This window comes from Eumetopias jubatus, unplaced genomic scaffold (assembly GCF_037043125.1).
Source record: "Eumetopias jubatus isolate StellerSeaLion01/CBP00866 unplaced genomic scaffold, mEumJub1_p1.0 scaffold_2, whole genome shotgun sequence".
Classification (NCBI taxonomy): Eukaryota; Metazoa; Chordata; class Mammalia; order Carnivora; family Otariidae; genus Eumetopias; species Eumetopias jubatus.
In genome coordinates this window covers 116,181,265-116,193,533 of record NW_028274808.1, presented here as the reverse complement: position 1 = coordinate 116,193,533, position 12,269 = coordinate 116,181,265, and the positions used below count along the sequence as shown (strand labels likewise).

Genomic DNA, 12,269 nt, shown 5'->3' with positions numbered 1-12,269 from the left:
TCCAAATCAGTGGTGAAACAGGCCCAGCTTGATGTATTCATCAAGCTCATCTGGTTCTGGCACATAAAGAATGGAGATTTTCTAGAAATAATTGCCCCATTGAAGGGAGCAAATATGTTTCTTTCTCAAATTATGAAATTATTGTTAGGTATTTGTTAGCCAAGATATAAAATTCACGTCTGAAGTGGAATGTAGATTTCAAAACAGGAGGCACAATTACATGGTTTCTGTCATCCCCGATATAGTAATGCATCAGGATAGATTGTGTGGGTCCTCTGTCAGTGTGATTTGTGTCTGTTAGTTCTTAATTGGCTTTGTACTTCTAACATTAAATCTCAATTCAACATTACAGCAATGGTAGGACATTGGCGCTAAGTGTTCCAACAACTTCATTTATTTTTATTGTTTTTATTTTCCAAAATTTTATTGGAAAAATAGTATGTATTTGTATTAATAAACTAAAATTATAAAGAAGGGCCTAGAGTAAAAAAAGTGAAAGTTGTAGAAGTTGTAGAAGTTGAAGAGATGCCATAAACAAATTAAAAGATAGTCCATAGGCAAAGGATAAATATATAATTACTGATATTAAATCAATAATAAAAACATTCTAATATAAAAAAGGTTAATAATAAAAGGAAGCAATTCAGAAAGACCAATACATTTTTAAACACTAAGCTTCATCTATAAGGAGAGAAATGCAAATTAAAATTACAATGACATACAATTCCCATCCTATCAGACTAGCGAAAGGATTTTTTAGGGATAACGTTAGGTGCTGAATCTCAACCTGCAGGTGAGAATGTAGTGGGAATCACCACTAAGGAGAACAATTTGGCAATATCTAGTAAAGTTGAAGATGCCCACACCTAAGACTCAGAAAATCAATCTCTAGATATTTGAGAAACTCTTTCCCATATGCTCATAGACAGGTATACTAGTAACTACTATTGTTCATAAAAACAAGAAGAAAATAGCTTACATATTTATCCAGATAATGGACAAACTGTGTATTGGACACTATGATACCATGAGAACATAAAAATTAAAATGCATGTGTCAATTGAATAAACCTCAAAAACACAATACTGAATTTTCTAAAAAGTAAATTACAAGTGACAGAAGAATATATATACGCAATATGGTGCATTTGTATAAACATTGAAAACATTCAAAACAATACTATGCATTGTACAAATCCATATACAATAAATGTGTAAAAATAGATACAGATATAGTCAACCCCATTCTTTAGGATCATAATCCCCTTTAAGGGACCAAAGATGGGGATCAGAGAAACTTCAGCTGATTATTTTTATGAAGATAAGCAAGGTGAAATGTTAGGATTTGACAAGGCTGAAAGAAAATTGTTATATTATTATTTTTACTTTTCTGTTTGCTTAAACTCCTTCACAGTGTTAAAGTGGAAAAATTTTCCACTCCCATGATTCCAGTTTGCATAGCTGACATGTCATAAATTTCTTTCAGACTTTCTATGTTTTTTTTTTTTCTATTTTCTTTCTTCTTTCTCTTTCTTCTCCTTCTCACCATCTGTCCTGAACATGTGTGGCACTACAGTTTGCTGGGCTTGGTTTTTAAACTTAATTACATATCATGAACATTCTTCCAGTTAATATTGGCCTTCTTTTTAATGGTTCCCTGGTATTCTATTTCTGAGTGTGTCCTAATTTAGTTAACTCTTCCTCTGTGGATAAACTTTCTGATTGTTTCCAATATTGTGCTATTGGAAAAAAAAATGCTGTAGCAAACAAAACTTTGTATGCTTGATTATGGAAAGCAAATTCTCTGCATGGACTTCCTGGTCATAGACAATACGTTTAGAAGATTCTGCCCAAATGTTCTCCACAAAAACTGTATTGGTTTAATCCTCACCAACAGTGTGTAAGATTGCCCATCTCCCAGCACACTGACCAAAACTGAATGTTAGAAATATTTAACATTTTGAACAATATGAGAGGTGAAAGTGATCTTAAAGATAAAAAGATAAAGCTCAGAGAGGTGACTCAACTTACCCCAAAAGTCTCAGCTAGTGGAGAGCCACTCCAGAGTCTGAGGTCTCCTTATGCTCGGTGCAGTCTTCTTAGCTAGGCTTTGATGCTTCATTCTAGAGACTGAAGATAACAAATGTATTATCTGAGAAGAGAGAAAGTTTTTCTCCAGTGTCGGAGATTTCTTTAACGTGGAAGGTAAATGGACCATGGGCTTTGAGGAGCTCAAGCCCCTGGACAGCTGAGTTTCCAGTCAGTGGGTTGGGCAGCTGGGCTTATGCCCAGGCAGCGGGGCCGGAGCATATTGCTTCTGCGTCAGAGGGTCAAAGATCACATAGATTTCTATCTTAAATATGGATCTTGAGTTCTTTGGATGAAACACACACTTTCTATGTTGCACGTGTTCAGATATGTGATTGCATTCTTCTATTTCAGTTCTAAAATACAAGAAGAATGATGAGGAGGAATCACTTAAAGATAAATTGTCTAAACTAAACATTCATTCAATTAGCAAGAAATCAAAAAGAGTGACAAATCACCTAAAGATTCTAACCAGAGGAGAACCCCAGGTAATTTTTCTTCTTCGGCCATATACATCCTCCTGGGGTGTGTGAATGCTGATATTTTTGTGAGGGTTTTGTTGGTTGTTATCAGAGCTGTTTCTAGAACACTGAGAATCAAGGTCATTGCCTGATGCTGATTCTTTCTTTCTCCCTCTCTTGGGGGAAATGGAGTGTGGGTGGTTTTGACACTATTTTAGCTACGGTGCTTCCACTCAGGAAGCAAAGGAGAGAAAAGGACGTGAAGACAGGGGTCAATGTGGGATGCCCCAGACGTCCTAACTCTCACCATCAACCAGTACATGATCGCACCCAAGGCAATGTCCTCCTTTTATCCCTAACTTATTATCTCTGCTTTTTAAAAACCTCACTTTCCTTTTGGGTTCCCTTAATATTCATCTTATCTTTATTTCACCTATTTAAGAAAAGGGGGTTTAGGTGCCTACCTTAGTGGACTGCCTTGACCCTCTTCCTCTCTCTGCACCCCCATGCACGTTATATTACTGGGCAATTTTTCTGTGTCAGCTGTTTAGCCTGGTTTGAACCACTTTCATCTCAACCCCCAATAAATAATGGATGGATTAGCAAAGGCTCTCAAACTTTAAGGTGTGGAACAATTACCTGAGGAGCTTGCCAAATGATTCCAGGGCTCCACCTGGTTCAAGGGTGCAACCTAGTGGTCTGTATTTTTACAAAACTCCAGGTGTTTTGAAGCTAAATGACCTTGAAGTAAGTGACCAATGGAACACACTTTGAGAATCACAAGATAGAAAGTTCATGGCCTGGAGATGGTAATTCACTGGGCTTCTAACCAAAAGAAGGCAGGGCAGTTCTTAAGATACTATATGGTACTTTTTTTTCTTCTCATTTGCCTGATTTCATCACTTATTATGTTAACATTTCTAAGGTTTTTAGTTTGAACTAGAGGCTACCGTATGGTAGTTCAGCATTGGTTTTCTTTGGCTTGTCCTATCTACTTCACTCTTTAGCGGACATGGTCTTTTTCCTTTTTTCCATTAAGTCTTTGCAGCTTTCTGACCCTAAGGTAGTAGTGGCCTCTTCCTCTTCTGAATGCCTGGCAAGCTTGCTGAGTGTTTTCCAATCCTGGAACCGTGAACATTTGCCGGAGTCAGCACAGGGCAGAAAGTAAGGGCCAAGTCTTTGAAGTCATCCAAATCTGGATTAGAACGTCACTTCTGCCACTTAATCAATATATGCCTTTGGGCACATAGCTTAAATCCAAGGGAGTCATCAAGATTATACTAGGACCTACCACGTGGAGGGCTTGTGAGGATGAAATGAGGTGATGCATATGAAGAAAGTACCTAACACAGATGGTAAGCACTCAATACGTATTGGCTATCATCATCATCCTCCTCATCATTTCATATCACTACAGTGTAGTACTGCTTACCAACTTTTAATGTACAGACTTCTTACTTCTCACATACATATAAACTCCTTTATGCATGGTGTATTAGGTTTTTTACTTTCTGTATTTTATGTTTTGACATCTTGAAAAAGTTGCTGGGCCCTGAGAGATGCTCCTCCCAGGGCTAATCCATTCTTAGAGAAAGCAAAGGGCTCAGCTGGGATCAATTCTTTCATATGCGAAACAAGCCCTGAGTCTATAGCCCCCCACACTTTCTAATCTATCTCTTATACACCAAGCCAGTGTTCTTCTGCCTTAAGTCATCCTAGGACGAGGTACCAGGCAAGTAGAAACCACCATGAAAGCCCAAAGCCCATGGGAATTACCCAAACTGGCCCATCCTAAACTGTTTATCCTGACCAGCTATTTCTATAGGGTTGCCCACAAAAACCACAATAAAGGCTCTGACCTTGACTTTCCCCTTGCTCCTTTCTGCCACATGACCAAAACCAGTGATTGCCCTATGGCCCTATATGGCATGCAGTGACCTCCTCTTTAGGACTTGTCAGTATAATCAACTTCTTCCAAGCCTTGTTTTTGTTTCCTCTTGTGGCTGTACTTCCTTCCTATTCCATATCCAATATGGACATTCTTAGAATCCGTGGCATGTATCATTGTTCTTAATACTTCTTTGTGTTTTTCTAGGGGCTCACTGGGTCCATTGCATGCAGGAAGTAACTCCAGGCCCCTCTCCCAATGCGAAACTATAATGTGTGAAGTTTGGGACATTATGGTGTATGGTCACCAATCAGGGAAAGGAAAATCAAGAAATTTGAACTAAAAGCAACAGTAATAAAATTGGATTGGGAATTCAATTTGAGAGAGACTGTAGCCTCCATAGGCATGTGTAAATGTCATGCACACAATTCTCCCCTACTCTTTAGATTGTTGCTTCTGACTTAAGACAATTCTATTGAGGAACAATAGGCAAGTCTTAATTCTGAGCAGGTTTTTGTAGAAGCTGTTACATTCCTTAACATATTTATCATCAGCTTCTGATATTTTCCAATTGTGGAGTAAAAGTGAATTGTAGGTAAAGTGGCCTGAAGGGATATTAATTAGATTTTCCCCTTAATCTTTTGAGAAGATGTCCTGTCAGCAATGAAGCATTTCACTGTTAATCAGAAAATCAGCTGCATAGGCTGAACTGCAGAAGAGATAAATCTCAAATCAGTCAATTTTGCACTTGTCAGCAGCTCAAGTGAAATATTTGGTGGAGTTAGGGTATAAAACTATTACCCAAGAGGAAGATTCTATTCAATTCATCACACATGTATTGAACTCTATGTACCAGACACTGTGTTAGAGATCGAGAATACAAAGAAATTCTGAATTCAGACTCCTTGGGTTTGAATCCTGGTCCTACCTATTAACATGGGTAAATTTCTTTAACTTTCTATATTATTTAGGGTAAAGGCCAAGCTCCTTTCACAAAGAGATTCCAAAACAAAGTAGCTGAAGCTGGATAGTCATTTCTTTCTCTCTCTTACAATAGTCCTGAGATGTGGGCTCTGCTGCACAAAATTCTGTAGGAACCCAATTGTCCCCAATTGGAGGGTTTTGCTGTTCCCCAAACATGCTGTCTTCAGCTGCTTGGTTGAAGTTGGGTCACCACTGTGCCTTCAGTCTTGTACCAAGGACAATGCTGGAAGGCCAAAATTCAGAAATGAAATACATCACTTAGCTAACATCTATTTACCCAAACCAGTTACGAGGGCAGAACCAGCGGCAGGGGAGGCTGGAAGGGGTAGTCGCTGGCTGGGCAGCTATGCGTCCAACTTAAACTAGAGGTGCAAACGTTGTCAGTAAAAGGATGTTCCCCCATCATCAACTATCCCTGCCACAGCTCCCAAGCTTCTGTTTATCTCTAAAATGGGATTAATTGTGGCACCTATGCTGTAAAGTTTTAGAAGAATTAAAATGAGAAAATGGAAAGCAGGTTGTAGCACCATGTCTGGAACATAGTTAGTGTTTAATAAATGTTAGCTATTATTTTTACTAAGACAAAAAATAATCCCAAAGGCTTGCCATTTATCAATGGAGAGAATCACTTAATTAACTAGTGTTGTGAGAGCACATGGGGGAGCAATTAATTTTCTACGGTGAAAAAAACAGGAATTCCAGGGAGGTTTCATAGAAGGGGGGACAGTTGAGTCCTTAAAAAAATTAAACAGATATTTGCCATGCAGAAAAAGGGACAGCAGCATATTCCAGCAAAATAAAACAGCATGAGAAGGGCTTGGCTATAGGAATGTAGAACTGGACAATATTTCTCATACTGTGATCCCTGGATCTCTTATTTTAGAATCATCTGGATCTCTGCCAAGATACACAAAATAGCTGGTGAAGGGTCCTTGAAACCCGCATTTAAAATAATCTGCCCCAGTGGTGCCTGGGTGGCTCAATTGTTAAGCGTCTGCCTTTGGCTCAGGTCATGGTCCCAGGGTCCTGGGATCCAGCCCCAGATCGGGCTCCCTGCTCAGCGGGAAGCCTGCTTGTGTTCCCTCTCTCGCTGTGTCTCTCTTTGTCAAATAAATAAAATCTTTAAAAAATAAAATAAAATAAAATAGTCTGCCCCAGCATATTGTTCTATACATCAAACTAGATTAGAGCATAGAGATCATAAGGCAGATGGTATTGAATGTTGTGTGAATTACAAGGAACTATGCCACCTATTTAATCAAAAGCTTTTTAGATAAACAATATTAAGGGGTTTAAAAATAAAATAAAATATCACTATTTTCTGTGCATTCAGTTCTAAGGCCAACGATCCTCCCCATCCCACCCCCCACCAAGGTCAACCATCTTAAATTAACAGACCTATGAACAGAGAGCAGCTATGGTTACTATCCAGGACCAAACCAAAGAATACCCACCATATGCCACAAATCATTTGCATGTTCACACAGATTTTGGCAGCATGAAGCTGGTTCTGCTCTTCTTTTGTCACCATTATGATAGCCAAGAAATACTTCTCACCATTAATACTAATAATTAGGGTCTTATCAATAAAATAAAATATCAAAAAATAACTGAACACATGTGACTACTATCTTAACTCTGCTGAGTTTTCCCCACAAAAGGACTCTTTTGGCCAAGATCACATTCAACCTTTCAAATTTGAGTTGGTAAAGAATTACTGCATTTTTTAGCCAAGAAGCTAAGTATATTTTCTAAATAACCACGGTGAAATTAATTGGGATGAGTCATAGCAACAAAAAAGTAAGTTCCAGTCAAGAGATGAAATGTTGGGCGCCTGGGTGGCTCAGTTGGTTGGGCGACTGCCTTCAGGTCAGGTCATGATCCTGGAGTCCTGGGATCGAGTCCCACATCGGGCTCCCTGCTCAGCGGAGAGTCTGCTTCTCCCTCTGACCCTCTTCCCTCTCGTGCTCTCTATCTCTCATTCTCTCTCTCTCAAATAAATAAATAAAATTAAAAAAAAATAAAGCACACACACAAAAAAAGAGATGAAATGTTTGGGGCGCTTGCGTGGCTCAGTCCTTGTGCGTCTGCCGGCTCAGGTCATGATCCAGGGGTCCTGGGATCGAATCCCACATTGGGCTCCCTGCTCGGCCGGAAGCCTGCTTCTTCCTCTCCCACTTCCCCCTGCTTGTGTTCCCCCTCTCTGTGTGTCTCTCTCTGTCAAATAAATAAATAAAATCTTAAAAAAATATGAAATGTTCATCTTATTTAAATTTTGATTTTTTCTTGTATTAATTATTTTACGAACCCACAAATGGGGCGTATTTTCAGAGTACATATATAATATATGCCATTAGAAACTGCAGAGAAAGTTTTACCTGCCCCAGCTACCATCACATAGACGAAGCTCTGTGAAAGCCAAACGGCGGATTAACCGGCAGCGTGCGGCTTCGCCACACTAACTGAAGCTGCGTTGTGTGCTTGTACTGTGCTAAGGCACAGTACTGTACTGCCTAGCTGTACTGTGCTAAGGCAGTCAGCATGACATGGAAGGTTTTCTTCTCAACAAGGGGTCTCTTTGTCATGTGCTGGGCTAATACAGCCTGTGATATTTCTTTAAAACACCAGATTTGTTCGATTATTTATAAAAATAAAGAATTTCATCTACATTATAGGTGAAAGACAATACCTTCAATAGAGAAGAAAAGCTGTTTAGATCTTTAGAAAAGACGGTGAGGCATTGCGTGAAGAACATTTCCCTCTGTCTTCAGCATATCCAGGTAGGTAAGACAACCGGTTCCAGTGTTTCTACGAGAAGGTATTGATGTCCACGGTTATTCTGAAGAGCACATGTGAATGTTCGTGCATTTATGTGATCGAATTTATATGATAAAATTCACTGATACTGTATCAAATTTGGGAGACTGCAAACTGCCAGTGAGGGAAGCCAGTATAAGGATGTAGATTTTGTTCTTTGTTCCCGTGTCTGCTCCGTCCTTCTCCCAGTTGAAGTCGCCATGTCGTGGGACATAAGCTCACATGATTGCCACATGGTGGTGGACCAGCAGCACGCTTTCCTTATAATAGAGATGAGTTCATTAATACAAAATTGATTTGGCAGAAATTTTCTTTATTTGTTGGATTATACTAACATATCCCTTTCTAGTACCTAAAACACATATTTGCAAATTTAAAAGTGGTACTGAAAGAAAAAAGGAAATCAAAGGGGGACATAAAATGAAATTAGAGAACTATAAAGAGCAAAAAGAGCAGAACATAAAAGCCATATAAAAACTGCAGAAACCCACATGTGGATCTCAAATTTAGCTGTAAGTCTTTGAGAAGCCAACTTAAAAAAAGGACATACGATCACACAACCCTAGATGAACAGAGCACATCTATTTATTTTGTAACTGGTGTTTCATAATGCCCCCTTTAGAGTTCTGAATGAAATTCACAGGTAATTCAATCTTAGGTAGGTAGGTCTACATGAAAGAAAATCAGTGTCAAGGAAAATAAATTCTTACAAAATAATAAGAACTACAATGTGCAAATACACCCACACAACCATAGTAGAAGAAAAAAGCAACCCCACTAATTTCCAATCCCCCAGGAAGTTTTCCCGCCCTTGTTGAGAATCACTGACAACCAGATCAATTGAAGTGCAGTATAATTATATTTAGTAGAGACAGAATGGATCTCATAAAGAAGACATAGTGTCCTCAACATCTTGATAATGGTCATGACTGGGAGACGTAGACAATTAGTAGAATTCCACGTAACTGAGTTAACAAATGACCCTCTTCCCATTTTCCAGTTTTTATCTTGGATATCTATTTTTGAAAGCAGATGTTTGCATGAGTAGGTAAATTATCATACCAAAAGAGGATTAGGTTAACAGGCATGATGATTTGGAAAAAAGGTTCTATGTTATGTAACCAAGAAGCCACATTCCTTTCTCATTTATTAACTGACGCAAAGCCTGATTTTCCAATCAGGTTTGCTAATCTCTTCCTAAAGCTCTGCTTTCTGTGAAAAGAAAACCAAAACTCAGTTATAACAGCCAGACAGAGCAGTGGGGACCCTGTCCTTCATATACATTTCATGAAGTGAATGCAACTTGGGAACAACTGTAGGAAAGTCTTCTATTTCTACTAACCAGTTCAACAAAAACATGAGCATCTTCTTTTAAAAATTCACTAGGGGAAACTGAAGACATAAATCAAAAAGGAGTGATTTCTAAAATAAGCGGTTCAGTAAGACCTGAATGCTGAAGAATGGCCAATGAGGGACCTTAGGATGGAGTCCACTTAATAGAGAAGTTGTCGTACAGAGCAGTAGGAGAAAGTGACGGGGAAAATAAGAAAAGAGATTGTTACACATAACCTCATTGTACAGAGTATTCATGACTTTTTTTTACTTCCTTTTTTTCCTTTTATCTCTCCGTGGTAATGGAGGGCTATGATGATGAAGTACACACTTGGGATATATTTAATTGTATGGAACTTCAGAACTTGGCCCATTTTGTGACTTTGTCCCTGGGTTTCAGGATGCCATGCCCCTAGCGCTGCGGAGTGTCATGGAGCTCCAGGAGATCTCATGCAACAAAGACAAGGAGGAGAGGAGCCATTCGGAGGTCCCAAGGAATGCCCTGAATCCCTGTGACGACTTTGTAAGTTATTTATATTCACAGATAGATTAGAAAGTGGGGTTAAGAGGAAAGCTGCTTTTTATTTATTTTTCTAGAGTTAGAAATAAAACAGGCACTAAAGCAAATACGAATGTCAAAATCAGTAGATTTAAACAGGAAGGTTTTCTTTTCATTATTAACTATTTTAAAGTGAGTTAGTGAAGATTTTTTACTATGATCAAAATTTAAGAGTGTCCCAGACTGTGTTTCTAGGAGTAGTCAGTGTAGCCTTTATTTTTTTTTAAGATTTTATTTATTTATTTGACAGAGAAAGAGAGCACAAGCAGGGGGAGCGGCAGGCAGAGGGAGAAACAGGCTCCCAGCTGAGCAAGGAACCCAATGCAGGACTCGATCCCAGGACCCTGGGATCATGATCTGAACTGAAGGCAGACGCTTAACCGACTGAGCCACCCAGGCGTCTCTGTGTAGCTTTTAAAATCAACATTTAGTTTAAGTCTGCATGTGATAGATGACAGATTTATTAAGTTAGCAAGCTGTGATTTTCCTAACGGAGTCTCTGGGAAAGTCCAGAGTCCTTACAGGAGGAGCGAAGATACTCTCTGAAGATGTGACTTTTATTAACACACTATATACTGGAAAGTAAAGCCTTCGTATTGAGAAAGGGCTTTTACCTCTGAGTTTGTTTTCTATGAGTTCTGTAAAATATACAGAATTATAAAACATAGCTTGGGAATCCTAAAAACCTGCTTGACCCTAGAAATATTTGGCTGGTAAATTAGTTTGAGTAGTACTAATTTTAATTTAGTATCTTGTGTTCCATTAGGTATTATTATATCATAGTAGTATGTTATAGAGAAGCCATAATAGACTCTTTCATCATCTTGAAGGTCCTTGAAAGAGGCAGTTTTGTGTTGGCATTATTGGCATTTTGGGTCAGACAGTTCTTCACTGAGAGGCCCTTGTGTTGGAGGATGCTTAGCATTCCTGGTGTACCAGGCTCTAAATCTCAATAATGTCCCCCCAATCTCAAGTCATGATATCCAGTGAATAGCCCCACATATTTCCAAATCCTAGGAAGCGATGCAGCCCCACCTGCCAGTAGAAAACACTCGGAAGCATCTTATTTCGTGGCACTGGGGAATGGCAAGTCAGGATTACATCTGAACTAAAATGATTGATCAGATAAATGAGAGTGAGAGAGCAAGAGAGAGAGAGAGAAGTTTTTACGATGGATGTTAAATGGAAACAGTGTGGCTAGTTCTTTATACATTTTCTGGGCTTAATTACAGACAGCACATTTTAGAAAAGTCCTTAAGGGTTTGCTCTTTAGCTTAATTCCAATGTATTAAGTCGATAAGTATTTATTGAGCACCACATAAGAGCATGGTATACACCTCCTCAGCAAGCATGTCCAGAATTTGATAGAAGAAGAGCTGTGTTCTTGTCCTCCTTGCATGAAACCACAAGATGATAAATTAAGCTAAATTAAAATAATTATCACAATGATCAATATAAAAGTAACTTTTTTTACTTATGAATAAAGTGTATTAAACTCCTTTTTAAAAATCAAATGTTCATAAGAATTCAAAAATCTATCTAAAGGCAGAGCAGTGTTTTTATCTAACTTTGAAAAATGCTTATCTACCTTGAAAAGTACTTGTGTATGTATTTTGAATAGGAAAAAATATTAAAAGAAAATCTAATTCTTATTTGTTCCAATCGTAATTCCTATGCCCAGGTGAATGGGAATCAGTTTATGTCTGTGGTCACAGGATATCCTGTGACCACAGACATATATGTCTATACTATACATATATGTATATAGTAATTATGTTGTAATATTGTAATTACCTGTAGAATCCAGTCAAGTTACAATATAGTAATTTATCAGAACAGTAAACAGATCCTTTGCTTAGTCAAAGGACTCATTAAACAGTCTGCAGGTATATATCGATTATTTTAGAAGATGGACATCAAATTTAATCTGTGTAGTCTATTGCTAGTGCCAGTAAGAGATTGGTTTCCCCTCTCTTGTAGATTTCCCATGAGTTCAGACAAAGTTACCAGAGGCTGTTTAATTAATAAAAGCTGCTGCTCCTACGCTGATTCCCTAGGACATCTTCCAGGGTACAAAAGAGAAACCTGCTTCTAAATTGCTGTAACAATCATGTAACCCATGCATATATGATAAAGCGTAA

The 12,269-nt window shown here is 38.4% G+C and overlaps 1 protein-coding gene across 1 annotated transcript in view; it reads left to right on the top strand.

Moving 5' to 3' along the window:
- The window catches only part of ARHGEF38 (Rho guanine nucleotide exchange factor 38), a 118,613-nt gene that overhangs the window by 90,730 nt on the left and 15,614 nt on the right, over window positions 1-12,269 (top strand). The window contains exons 7-9 of the mRNA XM_028121255.1: window positions 2,442-2,575; window positions 8,096-8,200; window positions 9,970-10,092. Of these exons, the coding sequence (XP_027977056.1) occupies window positions 2,442-2,575; window positions 8,096-8,200; window positions 9,970-10,092 (362 nt within the window). The remainder of the gene's footprint in view (window positions 1-2,441; window positions 2,576-8,095; window positions 8,201-9,969; window positions 10,093-12,269) is intronic.